The sequence below is a fragment of the Acanthochromis polyacanthus genome, chromosome 23, assembly GCF_021347895.1.
Source record: "Acanthochromis polyacanthus isolate Apoly-LR-REF ecotype Palm Island chromosome 23, KAUST_Apoly_ChrSc, whole genome shotgun sequence".
NCBI lineage: Eukaryota > Metazoa > Chordata > Actinopteri > Pomacentridae > Acanthochromis > Acanthochromis polyacanthus.
In genome coordinates, this window is record NC_067135.1 from 14806537 (window position 1) to 14827733 (window position 21197).

General features: G+C 40.5%; 1 protein-coding gene and 1 long non-coding RNA gene across 2 annotated transcripts; one reads left to right on the forward strand and one right to left on the reverse strand.

Annotated features, from left to right (window-relative positions):
* Window positions 1–10506: 10506 nt before the first annotated feature.
* On the forward strand, window positions 10507–20851 carry faah2b (fatty acid amide hydrolase 2b). The gene is made up of 11 exons (XM_022200757.2): window positions 10507–10816; window positions 12476–12558; window positions 12954–13090; window positions 13400–13609; window positions 14720–14839; window positions 15517–15652; window positions 16318–16435; window positions 16546–16665; window positions 18046–18157; window positions 18341–18529; window positions 19786–20851. Exons 1-11 carry the CDS (start codon window positions 10628–10630, stop codon window positions 19959–19961), a joined length of 1590 nt encoding a protein of 529 aa, XP_022056449.1. The 5' UTR covers window positions 10507–10627; the 3' UTR covers window positions 19962–20851.
* LOC127532296 (uncharacterized) lies at window positions 11121–13514 on the reverse strand. The gene is made up of 3 exons (XR_007939665.1): window positions 13370–13514; window positions 12929–13157; window positions 11121–11166 (listed from the first exon to the last, which is right to left on the reverse strand). It is a non-coding gene; the product is annotated as an uncharacterized LOC127532296 (long non-coding RNA).
* Window positions 20852–21197: the final 346 nt, after the last annotated feature.

Genomic DNA, 21197 nt, shown 5'->3' on the forward strand with positions numbered 1-21197 from the left:
TTTATGCAGCCACAAAAACGCTTTAAAATGCAGTTTTCAAAATCCAGGTAACAAAATGTTTCCTTCAAGGCAGCAAATTTGATTAAATAATGAAATATAAATGTAACCAAATAGAGAGATTAAACAGTGAAAAGAAGAAAAACAGTAAAAACAAGCACAGAAAATGGTAATATACTGAAAGCTGGGGCACTACAAAACATATACAAGAACAGAAAACAACTACATGTGAAAAAAAGAGAAGTTACTGTCGGTGAGTTTACATGAATGGAGCTACAACAACACATCCATCTCACTGACATGAACTGTCAATGGCCACTACAATTCTCTTTTACTGCCACTAAATACCTGTCTGCATCTTGATAAATGGAGAGTGGACTGCTGTCAATAGTAAACATCAAACACCCAAATCAATAAGATATAGAATCTACTGAAGCCTCACTCCATAGATTTAGGAAAAACAGTAGCCACTCATCTTAACTGGAACATCTTTGTCGTTATAATAACACTACACATGCAGCATGAGGCCCAAAATCAATCGAAAGTCCATTTTTCATGAGGCCTCACGAGGGACCAGAAATGTATTTTAATGAGGCCGGCTCGTGTGGTTTTCATTCAGATCCCCTGCTGAAAAGTTGTAGCAGCGCCTGGTAGGAAGAGAATCAATAGTATGCTTGTGCTTCATGAAACACCTGAGCTGATCATGGAACAGATCAGTCCCCACAGAGCACAAGAGCAAATGTAGAATTTCCTCAGATACATAAGTGCTCAGTTAGTTCTAGTTAAAAGAAAGCTTTGCCATGAAATTATATTACTACTCGCACATAAAGAAACTTGTCCTGCTTAGTTTTTTTGAGAATTGTGCTTCAGCTGATTATATTTACTTGTGTTGAAATTAAAAAAAAAAAAAAAAAATCAATGATCTAGTTTTACACTGCAAAAAAATGCTTGTACATTTTAGGGTAAAAAATTATCAAACCATGACGGTAAAAATTCTGTTTGATGCAGTTTATATAGCATTGAATCATCGTAAATAGGTCCATCAGGAGAAAAGTGTGTTTTTTCAGATTTTTTCTCTTGAAGAGATACATTTCCCGACTCCTGCACAGTTTCTAATGAAAAAATGCCATAATATGTATATGTATATGTAATGCCACAATAAAAGGCAAATTGATGAACGGATATATGCTTCAATATTTATGCCAGTTTTAACCGCAATTTTTGCTAAAAATACATATAGTTAATGTTAAATGCACAAACTGTTGTGCTGATGATGGAAACATGCTGTAATATTTATTATAAGCTACATAAACTTTATTTTAGATAGTATTTTCATGCAAATTTTCACAAGTTACATTAAAGGTTAAGACTATTTTTTACAGTAAAATATGGAATGAAGCACATTTTTTAACTCTAAAATCAACAATCTCAATACGTTTCTTGACCGTAAAGTAGAAAATGTTTATTTTTAATTTTACGGTAGCATTCTGGCAACCACTGTAAAAACACTATTTTTTTTTTATTTTTTTTTACAGTGTACTTTTGGTCAAGGCTCCTCAAAATCAGGACTGCAGTGTAAATAAAACATCAAACACGGAGCTCCACTGCATCAGAAATGTCAGTTTCCACCCATACATCATGTGCTGCTGCGTCCCCATCTGACCGTCCGGTGGTGGCCCCTCGTTAAAACTCATCTGTGGGTGCTAATGACCACACTCTCCCTCACAGCAGCCAGGCGGGGGGCCAGGGGCCTTTATAATTGGTTTTTTGGAGCTCACCAGCTGTTTCATGTGCCCGCACATCGGTACACAAAGGAGGAGTGGAGGGGTGAGGTAGAGGGGCTGCTGCCACATGGGACACAAACCCCCTAATTCCACTTCAACCTCCCCCTCCTCCCATCCTGGACCAGAAACTGCTGCCAGATAGACCTCAATCTATACATGCAGTACATTTAACACAATATAAATACACAACATATATACCACCGGCCTGATGCTAGTGATGGTATATTTAACCCTCCTGTTGTCCTTGTTTATGGGCCCCAAAAATATTGTTCCCCTGTCTGAAAAAACCCCCAAAATTCAGCAAAAAAATCCCCCAAATTTATTTTAAAAAACTGCAAAATCTTCAGGAAGAAAATTCCTTTAAAGTTTCCCTCAAAAGTTGTAGTCTTCTTTTCAAAAATTCCCAAATTTGGCAAGAAATAAAAATAAAACAAAATAAAAAGTGTAAATATTTTCAAAAAATGCATAAAAATCTTCCAAAAAAATCCTACAAATATTTAAAGTGATTCCATATTTATCAGTCAAACTTCTAATATTTTTTGAGAACATTCAGAAAAAAAATCAAACAAAATCCAACAAAATTTGCTGTATTTTTTTCTGAATGTTCCTAAAGAAACTTTTTTTCCTGTTTGTTGCACTGTTACACTGCACAACATCTACTGTTAGTTCTTCTTTTGTTGTGTCCAAATCAAACAATTAAGGAAGGATTATGTCACCGTGTTGCACAGATTGTACATCTGTCATGTCTGTGATTTTGGGCTATAAATTCTTGCCAACTCGATTGTTTCTGCACTTTTTAATTCATGATTTAATTGTTCATGAATGCTTGCTTACTTTAAACTTTGATTTAAGGACATTTTTCTCTCCCTTTAAGTGCAGACAATAACAAAAAACTGATTTAGATTTTTCTTCAAGCTTTCTCCAAACTGCTAAAACTAATCGGGAGAAACATCTCCGTATTCGTGGTTTTAGCTAATGAAAATGGTCACTCAGATACAAAAAAAGTGCAGACACACTGTTTTGCCACCCCAAGGGACAAACATATCAGGCTGCATTGGTCTCTTGGGCAGAAAGGAGGCGCTGGAAAGTGGATAAGAGCGAAGGGGCCTATTAAAAACCAACAGTAAAGTAAATTACTGTCCACTCAGAGATGACAGGAAGCAGAAGGGGTTTATGTCTGTGATCTCATTAGAAAAATTGAATGTCTGGATAATGCTGCATGTGATCCATTTGGGGGTCGAAGCTGTAAAATAACCAGATTTTTTTTGTCAGTCGGCAACGTTTGGAGCTGATAATATTGAAGCGGTTTCTAGTGTGCGTTTAAAATGTGAGTCACAGTGATAAGCCATAGGTGGACGGCATGTGACGTCTATCCCACGACAACAGAGACGGGGAAGAAGACGGAAATCAATACAAAAGCACCCAAAACCGTCCTCTTGTTGTTCACTGACCCCATATCACTTTACCCTGAAGGCAGGCATTCACAAAGGCTTTACCTCTACCACAAAAAATGGCCGAGCACATGCTGCAAAGACACCACAACCTGAAAATAAGAGGCAGCTATAACTACTTTGTGAACTTCTCCCACTCTGCAGTGTTTCTCCTGCAGATTCACACAGACACAAACACCGTCATTTATGTGCGTTTCCTCTGCCTTTCCTTCTTGCCTCTACATGCCCAGTAGTTGTCTGAGCCCCGGGTTTCACCTTACAGGTGATCAGGTTGTCTGTTTTTCTCCACTCAGCCCGGATTGTGATATGTTTGCATTTTCAGACTGGGCGTACCCCACTGAGGAACATTTATTTTTTAATACTGTAACCAATTAGTCAATAGAGAATGTGGTTTATTTGCTCAAGTGTGAGGTGTGAGTTCATGGGTTAACGGCTTGCAGGTCAACGACTGCGTGCAAAAGGTTTCAGCATGTTAAAGTTGCAAAACATCCGCTTCCTTCAGTTGACAAAATTTTAACCCTCGTGTCATCCTGCGGGTCAAAATTCACCCGTTTTAAAGTTTGAAAATGTGGAAAAAAACCAATATTTTCACAGTTTAACTTCTGATGTCCACTTTTTCACATTTTTGGGAAATCTTTGAACATTTTTTGGTGGAAAAAAAGAAATGTTAAAAATGCTTCTTAAGAACATTCACATAAAAGTCAATCAAAATCTGCTGATTTTTTTTGTGAATGTTCTTAAAGAAAATAGAAGTTTTATTGATGAATATGTAATCACTTTAGATATTTTTTAGGATTTTTTGGAAGATTTTTAATCATTTTTTGAAAATATTTACAAGAACTTTCTTGCCAAATTTGGGGGATTTTTTTTAAATAAAACTTTCAAGGGAAACTTTTAAGGAATTATTGGGATTTTCTTCCTGAAGTTTTGCAAATTTTCAGAAATTTGGGCAATTTTTTTGTTGAATCTTTGATATTTTTTTTCCAGACAAGGAAACAATATTTTTTGGTGCCTGTACATGAGGACAAAAGGAGGGTTAAAGTGAACTCACCTCATCCCAGTGATGGTTCCCGGACATCTCCCAGTCCCAAAACCGGCTGTGAAATTAGGTCCCTCCTGAAATGAGAGGATCAATAAATAGCTCAGCAGTGTGTTGCTGACATTGTGTGGGTACTATTGATTTCACATTTCTTTTATTCGCACAGCTGAATCCTAATATGACGTTTTCCACCAATGTGAGAGTACAAGCCCCTCTCACTGGTACAAGGTCAATGCAGTTTGCTTCTAATCTAATGAAAAGGTACAGAAACTGTGATTTAACAAAGAGGTCAGTCTTTACATACTGATGAATTATCTTCATATGCGGCACAGTGTAAAGATGCTCTATTAGATGTTAAGCAGAACCTAAAAAAATACAGTTTCAGTCAACAAATGCATTGAAAAAAATCTGATATATGTCAATTAGATATTTCATTTATGCAAAAATAGGGTTAGGATAGTAGTTGTCATGTTTTAGGTGCTTTTTCTATATGCAGTAAAATTAATTTACAAAGAGTATTAATGCAATTACCTGAAATAGAATTGGAATTAATGCAAAATGGAAGAAGTTTAGTTTTTTTTCCACCATTTCTTCTGTCCATCCTGGGTCTTTATTTTGGTATAACTGAGTAGGGGCAGGAAGCTCACAAAATGAAGTAAAAGTGTGATGAAAGCATCATGTGAGCCTCCTCCAGTCTTCACACTGTGTCGATGCTGCAGCTCTCAGTCTAACAGACTTCATGGATTCTCCACTAACCCACTGACCTGCATTGCGGAGGCATTCTCTCCCCCCCCCCCCTCCCCCCTTTCTGCTACGTGCTCAGTATGTTCAACTAGGAATTACAGATGCTGCGTTGCCTTTGGCAATGCTTCCCTCTAGTGTTCATACACAGTCACTTCAGTGCAGTCTGGCCTGAGCTGCTACACTCAACAAAAATATAAACGCAACACTTTTGTTTTTGCTCCCATTTTTTATGAGATGAACTCAAAAATCTAAAACTTTTTCCACATACACAATATCACCATTTCTCTCAAGTATTGTTCACAAATATGTCTAAATCTGTGACAGTGAGCACTTCTCCTTTGCCGAGATAATCCATCCCACCTCACAGGTGTGCCATATCAAGATGCTGATTAGACACCATGATTAGTGCACAGGTGTGCCTTAGACTGCCCACAATACAAGGCCACTCTGAAAGGGGCAGTTTTATCACAGCACAATGCCACAGATGTGGCAAGATTTGAGGGAGCGTGCAATTGGCATGCTGACAGCAGGAATGTCAACCAGAGCTGTTGCTTGTGTATTGAATGTTCATTTCTCTACCATAAGCCGTCTCCAAAGGCGTTTCAGAGAATTTGGCAGTACATCCAACCAGCCTCACAACCACAGACCACATGTAACCACATCAACCCAGGACCTCCACATCCAGCATGTTCACCTCCAACATCATCTGAGACCAGTCACTCGGTCGGCTGCTGAAACAATGGGTTTGCATAACCAAAGAATTTCTGCACAAACTGTCAGAAAGCGTCTCAGGGAAGCTCATCTGCATGCTCGTCGTCCTCATCGGGGTCTCCACCTGACTCCAGTTCGTCGTCGTAACCAACTTGAGTGGGCAAATGCTCACATTCGATGGCGTCTGGCACGTTGGAGAGGTGTTCTCTTCACGGATGAATCCCGGGTTACACTGTTCAGGGCAGATGGCAGACAGCATGTGTGGCGTCATGTGGGTGAGTGGTTTTCTGATGTCAGTGTTGTGGATGGAGTGGTGGCGTGGGGTTATGGTATGGGCAGGCGTCTATTATGGACCAAGAACACAGGTGCATTTTATTGATGGCATTGTGAATGCACAGAGATACCGTGATGAGATCCTGAGGCCCATTGTTGTGCCATACATCCAAGAACATCACCTCATGTTGCAGCAGGATAATGCACGGCCCCATGTTGCAAGGATCTGTACACAATTCTTGGAAGCTGAAAATGTCCCAGTTCTTGCATGGCCAGCATACTCACCGGACATGTCACCCATTGAGCATGTTTGGGATGCTGTGGATCGGCGTATACGACAGCATGTACCAGTTTCCACCAATATCCAGCAACTTCGCACAGCCCCCCCCCCCCAAAAAAAAAACAAACAAAACTACACCTTTCAGAGTGACCTTTTATTGTGGGCAGTCTAAGGCACACCTGTGCACTAATCATGGTGTCTAATCAGCATCTTGATATGGCACACCTGTGAGGTGGAATGGATTATCTCCGCAAAGGAGAAGTGCTCACCGTCACAGATTTAGACAGATTTTTGAACAATATTTGAGAGAAATGGTGATATTGTGTATGTGGAAAAAGTTTTAGATCTTTGAGTTTGTTATGACCCTGGCTCACAAGCCGCAACAAAAAGAAAGGGGGAAAGACAATGGTGTAGTTTTAAATTATTTAAACTATAATTATTCTTTTAAAGCAAATAAACATTATCTGTATGTCGTCAGTGTAAGTGAAGTGTAGTGGAAGGTAGGCTGTAATGCATGTTGGATGTAATCAATAGGAAAACCTGCATCAGGTGTGTGTGCTGTTGGATGCAAGAGTGTGCGTGTGTGAAGTCAGTGTAAATGTCTGTCGTGCATGTCGTGTAAGATCAGTAAGATGAAGGCGCTCATGGCGCAATGTACTGTTGGGTGCGAGTGTAGTGCAAAAATATAACCTAAAAGGAGCGGCGTAGCATGGCGTGCATGTGGCAGAGGATGGAGGGCAGCCCGGGCGGTTGACTTCACCCAGGAGCCGATAGAGAGAGAGAGAGCCGCAGCGGAAGCCAGCTTTTAAAGGGGCCGAGCCGGAAGGGTTGCCGGGTCCCAAGATCACCACCAACGCCTCCTCCAGTCCAAACAACAAATACAAATATTAGTAGAGGCCAACCAGCACCAGCCGTCACAGAGCTAATCTCATAAAAATTGGGAGCAAAAACAAAAGTGTTGCGTTTATATTTTTTTTGAGTGTACCTTCTGACATGACAGTCAAAATGTTCACATGTAGTTAATTTAGGGTGCAAAAAGGAACATATGAGCTAAAAATAGTAGAATAAGATAGATAGATATGCATTACTTTTTGTCCCACAGACAAACCTGATTTGAACAAAACCTCTGTACAACACAGCACATTTTAGTTGCAATAATCTGTAATAAAATGGCAGAGTACTTTAAATGCAGGTGGAAATGCACAGGAGGGATTTATCTGTTAGAGAACAGTGACACTCAGTCATTTTGTGTTGCATGCTTTTAGCTGGCAGGTTGAGGTCTCACTGTTAGATCAGGTGGCATTTATAGTTTACTTTACTGTACAGCACAGGTAGAGCCCAGTCTTTCTTACAAACAGCAAATGTCTGGATTTACCTGAAAGGAATTGGACATTTGTAGGTAGTAGTACTACCACAGTGTTGCTCTGTTACAGTCATATATATTTTTAAAAAATCACATCACTTCAAGAGGTCTATCCATCTATCCATCCATCCATTTCATCATTTTAATCACCTGGAAACAATTTTGTCTGTGCCCTCACCAAATGTCATGGCTGTGGAGTTATTTTTTTGGTAGTTAGGACAGCAAAAGGACAATTCAAAATAAAATGAAATAAATTAGTGTTTTTGTATTGCAAAAACTGTACTGCAGTGTTACTGTTGTAAAACCGTATATAGATTTTTTACTTGCACAAGAGCACCAGTACTGAAATACACTTGAAGTAGCAAAAGTGCCATTATTTTCAAACTTTGTAACAGACTTCATTTGTGAGTTTTACCTCCAAAATCTAATCGATTGTTACTTTTGCTCTTCCGGACATTCTGTAAAAATTTGGTGAAAATCTGTCTATAACTTTTTGAGTTATGCTGTTAACAGACAAACAAACTCCGATGATTACATAATCTCCTGGCGGAGGTAATAATAGATCAAGTAAATTCCTAAAAAAACAAATGCATAACTGCATTTTGCACTGTTTACATAATAAAACAATTATCTAAGTGTTTCTAAAGCTCTGTTTATAGATTTCATACCTTGACGGGATTTGAATGATACTAAGAATAAATTAAGTTTTAGGAATAAGATTTAGAAGAATAAAGGTGTTGCTGCATATCGTCGTTGGCGTTTTGCGCACACACACACACACACACACACACATCAAAGTTACATTGCTTCTTTCTGTCACTAACCCCGTGTCCCTTATTCCGCTCTAGGCTTTAATTCATTTTACTGTGGGCAAACAAGTACTACAATTGATTACTTAAGAGAAACTACATATACAGTAAGATAAATAGCTCCGCTACAAGTAGATGCTATGCTTTCAAAATTTCAAGGCAATTATAGAATGGAGGCATTATTAGATAAATGCAATTAAAGTATCAAAATTAAAATAAAATGACAAAGAGCACCATATAAAGGAATAAAAAGTTAGACATTTACCAAAATAAATGAATATAGTAAAACCATAGAATAGAAATAAAATAAAAATACTCAAGCAAAGTAAAAGTTGCCCCACAATGTACTTAGGTAAGGTACAATACTTACTTAGTCACTTAGACCTACACACATGGACAAAATTGTTGGTACCCCTCAGTTAAAGAAGGAAAAACCCACAATTCTCACTGAAATCACTTGAAACTCACAAAAGTAACAATAAATAAATATTTATTGAAAATTAAATAATCAAAAACAGCCATCATTTTTGAATTGTTGATTAACATAATTATTTAAAAAAACAAACTAATGAAACAGGCCTGGACAAAAATGATGGTACCTCTATAAAAGATTGAAAACTATTTGACCAGAGTGACATGATTAACTCAGGTGTGTCATTTAATTGACATCACAGGTGTTTCCAAACTCATAATCAGTCAGTCTGCCTATTTAAAGGGAGACAAGTAGTCACCCTGCTGTTTGGTGAAAAGGTGTGTACCACACTGAACATGGACAACAGAAAGCGAAGGAGAGAATTGTCCCAGGACATCCGAAAAAAAATGATAGACAAACATCTTAAAGGTAAAGGCTATAAGACCATCTCTAAACAGCTTGAAGTTCCTGTGACAACAGTGGCTCATATTATTCAGAAGTTCAAGACCCACGGGACAGTAGCCAACCTCCCTGGACGTGGCCGCAAGAGGAAAATTGATGACAAATTGAAGAGACGGATCGTTGGAATTGTATCCAAAGAGCCCAGAGCAACCTCCAAAGAAATTAAAGGTGAACTCCAAGGCCAAGGTACATCAGTGTCAGATCGCACCATTCGTCGTTGTTTGAGCCAAAGTGGACTTCATGGGAGACGACCGAGGAGGACACCACTGCTGAAAAAAACTCATAAAAAAGCGAGACTGGAATTTGCAAAAATGCATGTTGACAAGCCACAAAGCTTCTGGGAGAATGTCCTTTAGACAGATGAGACCAAACTGGAGCTTTTTGGTAAGGCACATCAACTCTATGTTCATAGACTCAAAAACCAAGCATACGAAGAAAAGAACACTGTCCCTATGGTGAAACATGGAGGAGGCTCAGTAATGTTTTGGGGCTGCTTTGCTGCATCTGGCACAGGGTGTCTTGAAAGTGTGCAAGGTACGATGAAATCTGAAGACTATCAAGGCATTCTGGAGAGATATGTGCTGCCTAGTGTCAGAAAGCTTGGTCTCAGTCGCAGGTCATGGGTCTTCCAACAGGACAACCATCCAAAACACACAGCCAAAAACACCCAAGAATGGCTGAGAGAAAAGCGTTGGACTATTCTAAAGTGGCCTTCTATGAGCCCAGATCTGAATCCCATTGAACATATGTGGAAGGAGCTGAAACATGCCATTTGGAGAAGACACCCATCAAACCTGAGACAACTGGAGCTGTTTGCTCATGAGGAGTGGGCCAAAATACCTGTTGACAGCTGCAGAACGCTCATTGACAAATACGGAAATCGTTTAATTGCAGTGATTGCCTCAAAAGGTTGTGCAACAAAATATTAAGTTATGGGTACCATCATTTTTGTCCAGCCCTATTTCATTAGTTTGTTTTTTTTAAATAATTGTTAATCAACAATTCAAAAGTGATGGCTGATTTTGATTATTTAATTTTCAATGAATTTTTATTTATTGTTACTTTTGTGAGTTTCAAGTGATTTCAGTGAGAATTGTGGGTTTTTCCTTCTTTAACTGAGGGGTACCAACAATTTTGTCCACGTGTGTAGTTATTCATTTTATTTTGAAGGTGCAAACCAGATTTCCGGTTGCGGCCTCAGCCTGGTTAACCTCAGCCAGCTTGACTAAGCCACTGTTAGCTGGGACGTGCTAACAGCGGTCGAGCTGCTGTTGACCTTCCGTTTTCTGTCCGCGGTTAAAAATGGCTCTGAGCTGTCTGGAAAAGGCTCAGGTATGGCTCTTCAAGGCGGTCATGGGAGTCTTCTCCCTCCTGTTTCGGCTCTTCTCCCCTCGGAGACCCGCCGTGTCCGGGAAGAAGCTGCCGCTCGTCAGCAACCCGCTGCTGCTCCAGTCAGCCACGCAGCTCGCCAAGAAGATCCGGCGGAGAGAGGTGTGTTCCTGGTCAGACAAAGTGACAGCCACGGCTGGACTTAGCGCTTTTCGCTCCTTTAGTGCTTTCTTAATTTCTTTAGTGCTCACTTAAATTGAACATGCAGTTTACGGGTTGTACTTCATGAAATAGCTAGTCAGCAGGTGGTAGCTTTATGTCAGTTTCTTCAAGTGAAGTATGTTATTTATTATAAACTCTTATTTTAGCTGCACTCCTGGTTCAGTCTGCAGGTATCTTCTCCCAACAGCTTCTTTTTGTTTCCATTCTACCAGCCTTTAAGGAGATACTGTAACACCTGTGGAGTGCCAGCTTACCAGTATGTGAGGATGTTGTGGAGGCATCAACAGTATCTAAGGGAGAGAAGACGGAAAGAATACAATTACACACTCTGAAGTCTATTGTTATGATCTAACAAAACCTGTATTTGTTGGAGGGCAGTTGTATTGAACTGCAGTACACTGTGCAGGGCTGAAACTACAACTTGATTCATGAACTAGTCTGCAATTATAATAATAGATCACTAATTTAAGTCATTTTTAAGCAGAAATGCCAAAGATGTTTTCTAGAATATCTTAATTCTCTGAGGAAAGAAAACAAGGACTTTTTTCACATTGTAAGCATAAAAATGAATGAGAAAACAATCGGGATAATACTCTACGATGTAATTAACTGAGCTGCTATATTAGAGCAGCAATGATTTATTAGTTAAGTGCCTTTATTAAACAAGAAAAGCACTCAGAGAACGCAGTACTTCGCCAAGGCTGCTTAGTCTTTTGATTTCTGACAGATGAAATCTTTAAATAATTTGTGGTCCACAGCAGTTGATTTGTAGTAGGATCGCAGTCATGTGATTGTTAGCAGAAAGCTGACCTAGTGTTCACTTGTTGTCATAGTTACAGTGACGCTGTGCCGCTATCTCGCAAATCTTTAACAAATCCGTGGATCCAGACTATAAGCCGCATCACTGCCAAAATCTATTCAGGTGGTCCTTGTGTCATTTCTGACCTTCCCTGAAAATTTCATCCAAATCTGTTAGCAACATTATTCAAAAACAGACTAACAGACAGACAGACAGACAAACCAATGCAGATTGTCACATAACTCTGGCAGTAATTAATCTGCAACTATTTTTTTTACAATCGGTTAATCAGTTTGAGTGTTTTTTTTAAGGGGAAATAAATTAAAATGTTCTGACTTAAGTCTCTTAAAGTGCTTTTTTGTTTACTCCATGACAACAAAGTGAATATCTTTGGTTTGTGGACAAAACAATACATTTGAGGACATCCTTGTGGTCTTTGGGAGATAGTGATGGACCATTCTCCCCATTTTATGGGCCAAACAACTTATCGATTCATTGGGAAAATAATCAACAGATTAACTGAGTAGTATTAGTAAAAGCTAGAAGCAACCCTGTACGACATGAATTAATCTCCTTTGTCGTTATTTGGATTTTACTCTGCCCTACCCTCACACAACTATATTCTGACGCTGGTATTTATAATAAAATCCTGTTTCTGGTACATCGTTTCTCCATCGCTTCTTTTCCTCCTGTTTCATGTTTCACCTGCCATAATGCACTATAGTTTTTTTTCTTGTTGTTTTTCTTGTCTAGCTAATCCTAACATACACTTGCATGGTCTAAATGTTGTGCGTCTACAGGTGTCGAGTGTGGAGGTGGTGCAGGCTTACATTGACCGGATCCAGGAAGTTAACCCTTTTTTGAACGCTGTAGTCAAAGACAGGCAAGAAAGAACATCTCTCCCTACTGATACTTTACTCAGGGCTGCAATGATTGGTTGGTCGAGCAGATATTTTGATAATCAAATAATGGGCTTTGTAACTTTTTGAAGCTAAAATGACAAATATTCAGACATGTCCAGCTTGTTAATGAGTATTTCATGCAGCTGTTTATATAGTAAACTGAATATTTGGGGATTTGTGGCTTTAGGTCAGACAAATCGAGACCTATGAAGACTCTGGTCTGCTTGATACACAGGTTTTTGTCATTTTATGAATAAAAATGAATGGCTTGACAGTTAGTGATGGTAGAATAATCATTAATTGCGGCTCTATTTATGTAAAATTATTGAGGAATCTTTAACAACAACAAACCTGAATCAAAAAATCCTCTGTCCAGGTTCGCTGCTGCCCTCCAGGAGGCGGCCCAGGTAGACAAGCTGATCGAGGAGGAGACTGGAGGAGAGGAGGTGCTGGAGGACCGACTGCCTTTACTGGGAGTGCCGATGTCTGTCAAAGAGTCCTTTGCCCTCCAGGGTAACGTCCAGTTATCACCTTCCAGCCACTTTAAACCAGCTACTTTCCTTTGGTTACACATGTCGGCCTGTATTTGAAACAATTGATACTGTTAACAAGCCACGCCCACTCACCAAGAACAAGCACTTAGGCTAGTTTCACATTTGAATGTGGTTTTTATCCCAGGTTTTGGGAAAAGTCCTTCTTAAAAACACCATCTACACAATATTTTCATCGGATAAAATGACATTGAAGCTGAAAAAAGGAAGCTTTAAGCTAGTAGTTTTAAGTCTGCTGCACCTGAGGATTGGACATGCTTCCATGTTGCAGGTATGCCCTTCACTACAGGCGTGATCTCCAGGCGACGAGTCGTAGCCACCGTCGATTCTCCAGCTGTGGCCCAGTTGAAGAGAGCGGGGGCCATCCCGCTGGGCGTCACCAACACTAGTGAGCTGTGCATGTGGCCCGAGTCACACAACCACCTCTACGGCATCACCAACAACCCGTACAACCTGGAGAGGATACCAGGAGGAAGCTCAGGTTAGCAGCTGCTGGGTTAATGTTGGCAGAGGGAGTGAACGTCTCTGAAGCATTTATTCATTTTCATTATGTTGAAGTCTATTTGTGTCCAGGAACAGTCTTGGCTTTAATCACATTACTCTACCCTGCAGACACACCAACACGGAGGCTCTGGCTCTGGCTCTGATGCTCTAAACAGAATCTCCACAGATTTTTCACTTCACAGTGTGTTCACAGGTCTTGGTGAATATGTGAGAAAAGCTGAATGAAGCCTTTTGAGTCTGCAGAGAGAAGTACTGATTAATCTCCTGTGATATCTCTGGTGTGAAGCACTTCGCAAACATCTGTGGCTGTCTGGTTACAACACAGATTTATGACCAAACAGTTTTAGGTGAAATTGCTTTGTGGGTAATGTCGGTGTCAGACATTGACAAAGGAGAAGCATGTGGGGAATGATAAATCAGTTTTTATAGTTAAGAAAACAGACAACAATAGAAGTGTAATACCAAATAGACTGCTGAGATTAAAAGGTCCAGTTTATTATTATTTCTGCACTTCTGAATGGAAAATCAATAAGTTATACTATAGCTGAAACTGTTTCTCTACTGATAAACATATTTTGTATTTATTTGTACTGAATCTTTGTTGCAGCACGAGCCAGGTGTGTTTTTAGAAGTGTATCCAACCTTTAACAAACACGCTCAGTGCTACAGCTGGAGTTCTCTCAAGATCATAGCATTAACAAGACCAGGAAACATTACATTCTTGTTGTTTAAGTCTCAAACACAGCCACTGGGAGGAAAGATATATCAAAATGTTGCAGAGATTTATCAATGAGTCAGCCAATGAGTTGTCAACTATTGCTTTAATCTGCAGCTATTTTCACAGTAAATCCATCAGTGACATTTTCTAATTCCAGCCCCTTAAATGTGAATGTAGTTTCTTTACTCCTCTGTGACAGCGAAGTGAATATCTTTGAGCTGTGAACAAAAGAAGACATCCGAGGACGTCATCTTGGGCTCGGAAAGCTTGAAGCATTTGATAACAGTTCTTAAAAAGACTGTGGTTGCCAGTGGCATCAACTCACCTCTCCTTGCTCTGTGTTTATCTCCTCTGAATGTCCGGCCTCAGGGGGGGAAGGCAGCATACTGGGAGGAGCAGGTGCAGTCATCGGCGTGGGCTCAGACATCGGCGGCAGCATCCGCATGCCCTGCTTTTTCAATGGGATATTTGGTCATAAAACCACTCCAGGTGAGAGACATGGATTCATCCAACAGCCACTGCTCTTACATAGAAAACAGCTTTTTGTTATATTGATACATTATATTTAAGGGCTCACTTGAATCTGCAGCTTCTCTCAGCTCAGCCCACAGTTTCTTTTTGCTCCAGTCTGACTGCTCACCTCGGTTTCATCCTTAACCTCCACCAACCCAACGCCAAACAGCAAAAACACACAGATTAGCCGGTGAACACAGAGAAACATTCAGCAGCTCCAGAGTCAGATATTTCCTCAGGAGTTGGTAGAGATCAAAAAAACAGAGCCAAGCTGCTGGATGTAACTGCTACAAGTGCAATGACCTGGTTATACTCTTTGGCAAACACCCTCACAGACAGCTGTTCTTATTGTGCTACTTTGTTGTCCAGCGCTGATGTATTCTAGTGCATGTGCAGGAGGGTTACTTGTAGCTTAGTGAAGGTGCCAAGATGAAAAAAGGAGGGTATGTGGACATCTGCGCAAAGCTTCGTGTCAATCTGAACATGAAATTTATGTCATCTGGACCCTCGTGGATGCTCACATGCTTGCAGTCCTGGAAAATGTCACACTGGCCTAAATGAAAAAGCGACTGCTTGCCAAATCAACTGAAAAGCTGATGTCAGTACATTTTAATAAATCAGACTGCGCTGTAGCTGCTGTTTTCTGTGTGCAGGTGTCGTGTCCTGTGAGAACCAGTACCCTCCTACGTCTGGCAGACAGAACGAGTACATCAGCAGTGGTCCCATGTGCCGCTACGCCGAAGACCTGCTGCCGATGCTCAAGATCATGGCTGGACCCAAAGCTCACATGTAAGAGCTCTGCCATCGCTTCAGAACGCAACTCAGAGATGCCTTCCTTTTAACACCACTTTATTTTAGAAACACTCAACTAATACAGTCAGTTTCTCTGAAATATTCTCTTTGCCTGTGCACATGTACTGCTATTATGCTGACAGACATGATAAATGAGACGTGTACTTGCAGGCAGCAGGAAAGGAAATAGGTCATTTCTGTTGTGTGTATAATCAAATTGTTACAATGCAAACATGGCAATCATCTGGCACACACAGTCACACTATAGTGGCAGGTGACTGCAGTTATCTTAGTGCTAATTCTTTTTACGCTTCATGGCTGTGATAACGGGCCACATGCAGTGAAATCTTCACATTCTTCTTGTGGCCAGCAAAGGCAAATAAGAAGACTGCCAGCATGTAAACATGGATGCATGGCTTCAGGGATAGACGGTTATCCTAAATCAAACAAGTGGTTTTCCGTGAGCAGGCAGACTTGACTGTGGGCTTCAGTGCCTTACAGGGTTAAGAGTCAAGTGAGGTTTGTTTTTGTGGACTTTGATCATGTTTGAGATGACAACTGTAGCCCAGATGTCGAAACCCTGAAGGTGTCTGATAACCTTTGGTCTGTGATATTCAATGGTTTAACAATTTACAGTATTCTGATGTCACTTTTCTGTACAGGTTGTCCTTAAATACAAAGGTTCACCTCAAGAAGCTGCGTTTCTTCACCATCCCTCATGACGGCGGCAGTGCTTTTACATACCCGGTCAGCAAAGACCTCATAGACATTCAGAGGAAGGTGTGTTGAGTTCATCTGTCAAAAAAATGGTTTTCTTGAGTTTATAAGAGATGCCACAACAATGTTTTGGACGGTTTTCAGATTTGAAATCCCCATGTAATGTTCCATAGGTAGTGAAGCGTCTGGAGGCTGATTTCGGAGTGAAAGTCCAGGAAGTGCAGTTTCCAGAGCTCCGCTATGGCTTCCAGATCTGGGATGCCTACATGGGTCTTCCTGACAAGGAGGGAAAGGTAGGTTCACCTGTCAACCTGATCCAGAGCAGCAGTTCCCTCTATGTCTGTACAGAACAACTACTTTATAGCAGACAGTCTTATATGTGTTTCCCAGGTGGGAAAGGACAGCAAGAAACAGGCATCAGTTAGGCTGCTGTTGCCAAGACCCTCGAATAAAACGTGTCAGAGTGAAAGAAAGCAGGCCAAGTCTCCGTCACAGCACCTATTGTAGTCTGCTGGCAGAAATGGTTCACTAATCTGTTTAGCTGCCAGCACACAGCATACCACACAAACACACACACAGCACCTCTTCAGAGAACATTACATTAACTCAGAATCATTTCCTGCAGACTTTACCTAACCTGAACCTCTACTTGCCTAAACCTAACCGTATGCTAACCTAAAGATTAAAGATTTACAATCAGAAGACTTGATTTTTTTTGTCCCCAGAAGGGACTTGAAACCTCACACTGGGTCTGTGCAAACAGATTATCTCCGCACAATCTTAAGTGTGCACCAGAACACAATGCGATGAAGGGAGAGGGAGAAAATGTGCAACGGTGAAAGAAGATTTAACACATAGGAATGGTGGAGGAAGTGGTTAAAGGGAGGGAGGAGGACAGACAAGCAGAAGGAAAGATGATGGGATGTTGAGCTCAGACACATGGATCCCAAAGACCTACCACTGGAGACCGCCATCTTTAGGGGGACCTGGAACACACACACACACACACACTTGCATTTTAATTAAATGTATCAGAGTCCCGATATTTTGTACTTCTACTGCACTACATTTCAGAGGAAAACACTTTTTTGCGTTCATCTGACAGCTGAAGTTTTAACATTTATGACTGAACATACATGTCAACAATGTGTGATGCACCAATAAAATTACCACAGCAGGCTTCCCACAAGGTCCAAACTTATCCTAGATTGCACAAAAACAGACAATTATGTGACCATACTATGCATTACTCAGAAGATAATAGTAAAACACATCTACTTTATTCTAATTAGTTTATTTTCCTTTTTCTCTATTTTGGACTAGTGGATTTTCAATGTAATATTTTAGGCATCAGATCCTGCAGATGATTTCATGAAAAGCACATTTGTCTCTCTAATACTTTATGTGCTTTGTACTCCATGACTAATAAATCACCTAGTTTAATTAAAAGCCTGGTGAGATAACACTGGCACAGTTTAGTGTTACCATCCTGATAATGATCCGTCTGCAGGTCGGAGTCTGGTGGCAACAAGAAAATAGCAACCACATGACTGTGTGGTTGAATGGGAACAGCACACTGCTTACACCATGGAAATATAATAAGCACACATTGTGTACTTTATATGACCTTAGGTACACAGAATAACTGTGTTTAAAATGTTTTCGTCACTTAGCCTCCCCAGCCATTTGCTGAGCTGATGGGCGAACCGGGCCGACCAGCGTGGCCTCTGTGGGAGCTGCTGAAATGGATGATAGGAAAATCTGAACACACAGTAGCTGCTATTGGTAAGAGCAGAAGTATATTTATGGACATTGTTTATTTAAAGTATATTAATTAAGTTTAACTTTCCTGTCTTCATTTGTTAATATTGTTTTGAAGAGTGCAATAAAATGCTAATTTATGCTAATAAAGCTGCACTATTAGTGTTCAAATTGAAAAGTCCATAATTAAAAGTGTGCTGCCGACAGGTTTGGGCCTTCTTGAGGCGACCCGAAGCTCCAAAGCCTCGTCCTTCATCATCCAGCAAAAGGAGAAACTGCAGAAGGAAGTGGAAGAGCTGCTAGGCACTGATGGTGTTTTTTTTTACCCCTCGCATCCCAGAGTGGCACCCAAACACCACCACACACTCTTCAGACCCTTTGACTTCGTCTACACCGGTAAGTGGAACCAACGACACAGTAGAGCAAACCTCAGGCACGCTTGAAACGGTTTCTTCACACTGCAGCTATATTTATTTGTAAGAATTTGCGACTTAAACAAACCTCTGGACCCTAAAACCTGCCTGTGGGTTTGAAAGCCGCAGTCTGTAAAACCATCTGCAAAATTGCATCATTTATCAGACCAGAAACTGTAGAAACATAAGGAATCATCAGATATTCCACATTTTGATTATCTTTAAACTGCTAGGCATCTGGAACTTGCTGTTGTGTTGGAAAACTTAACCACATCTAAGCTTAAAATCCGGATATTTCCTCGTAATCACTTCAGTCTACAGGGCAAACTGTTAGCAATGACCAGATTCTGTAAAAACATGTATTTTTTTAAATTTCTGAGCTCAGTTTCTGCCATTAGTGTATCACCTGCAACCACCAATCACGACAGAAATACGAGGACTTCTCGCCTACACGGCTCGCTGTGCTTACACAGAGCAGCTCGGAGAGGAGAATTTTACCCCTCTCTTTATTATTCATGCTACTATAACCATGTTATACTGCACAGAAGGTGCTTGAGTTCTCCCTACTTCTGACGACGTTTTTGCTGTTTCCATGGAGGTGCAGAAATTTCTGTTAAAGTATAAAATGAGTTATGGTAAATAAAAAAGTAACAAAAGCAAAACGCTCTACGTAGGGTACAGAGAGTTAATCAACTCACTTCAAAGTGAGGTAAACAAAAGAACCTAAATTATGTCAATATTTGGCGTGACTAACCTTTTCCTCCATGGTACATAAGATTGTTTGTGTAAAGCATCTTGGACAGCTTACCATGGTTCTTCTATGGGTTTAGGGTGCCTCTGTGTCTTCTGTCTTCATGTGATCCCAGACCGACACCAAAACGTTGAGATTAAGGCTCTTTGATGACCAGTCTTTGGCAGGACGTCTTGTTCTTGACCAGAAAATATAGACCTAATGTGACAAAGTGCACCATCAAAACAGCACAATTAGTAAAACCTCAGATAGCAGGAAGAGGGAAAATCCCAAATTAACTCTAGTGCAGTGAAATAACACCACACTGCTGTGAAGTTCATGGAGGCTGCAGACACACTAACCTTCAGAAATGGTCTTGAAAACAATTTCATCAGATTTCATGTACTTCATTTTAAAGCATATTATCCCATCATAACATAATACTCAGTAGGTATTTCTAATTGTCAGTTCCTCATGTTAGACCTTTTTATCCTGTCGTCCATCTCCAGGCATCATGAACACCCTCGGACTGCCGGTCACACAGTGCCCTCTGGGTCTGAATGAGGACGGTCTGCCTCTGGGTGTGCAGGTTGTTGGTGGGAAGCTGCAGGACCATCTCACCCTCGCTGTGGCTCTCTACCTGGAGAACACATTCGGAGGCTGGAGGGACCCTGGAGCAAACTAAAACCGCTCACTCTACATGCTAACAGCCATTACCAAATCTCCAGACTGATGCAGGTTGAAGATTGCGGTCCACTCATGCCTCCTCTGCTGCAGTACACAAACACAGAGAGGTACAGTCAGCACTGTACCTCCACTGAGAGGTTGATTTTTGCACTAATGAGGAATTAATCATTCCGGTTTCTGTCATGACTTTATCATTTAACCTGTTCGGAGACAGTTATTCATGAGCACAAGCTTTAAAAATGTTGACAAGATGAGAGGAAATATGTTAGCATTCACATCATCATACAAGACAAGGTTTTTGTGCTGTTCATGAGTTACATGTTGCTTGCTTTTGGACCAGCAGCTGCACCGTGGCATGGAAATACAGACTTACTGTTACCATCTGAAGTCAACAGGTCACTAAATGACAGGTTTAGTGTTTCAAATGGCCTAAACACACACTCACCTCAGGCTGTTACTGTTCTAATTAGACCTCCGCTCAGGTTCATGCTTGGTGCTTTCATGAACCTGAATCTTTCGAGGTGTCATTTGCTGCACTGAGAGCTGCAACCAATCAGAGAGATGACAATCAAGTGTGGGCTGGACATGCTCACACATCAAATTCAAGAGCACATTTGAAAACAAATGTTGACCCAAGTGCTTCACAGAGATGGAATTTGGTGGTCTAACGAGCCAGAATATGACAAACCTGTGCACTGTGGATGTATTGAGGAGTACGTGTAAAAGAGGATAAAAAGGATCATAGGACTTACCTGACAGTGGTGTACATATACTGGCAAAACCTTTGCTGTATGGTAATGTGAATGTTGCGGAGTAGCGGTTGATCGACTGTGGTGCCTGTTTTATGTTGCAACTCATTTCTGTTAATAAAAAAAAGGTCTAAATCTTTTCTCATAACGTTGCTTCTTGTAACAAAGCAGATTTAGCAGCAGGTCTGATTAGCAAACATCAAGTCACAGGGTTGTAATAGTTCAGAATTTTGCTCAAAGGTTTCATATATCCTGGTTGGAATGGAAAAAAAAACAACAACCTTGAAAACCCAACAAATACAGATACGTCCCATTAGCCAAAGACTAAGTCAGTGTTATTAAACCCAGATCTTACAGATATAGTGGTGGTATACTGTCAGAGCTCAGCATTTTAATCCTCACATGATCGATATTACACTCATACAACAGCACCCGTGAATCTTTTCCATCCTCCACCATCCATCTCAGGACATGAACACAACATT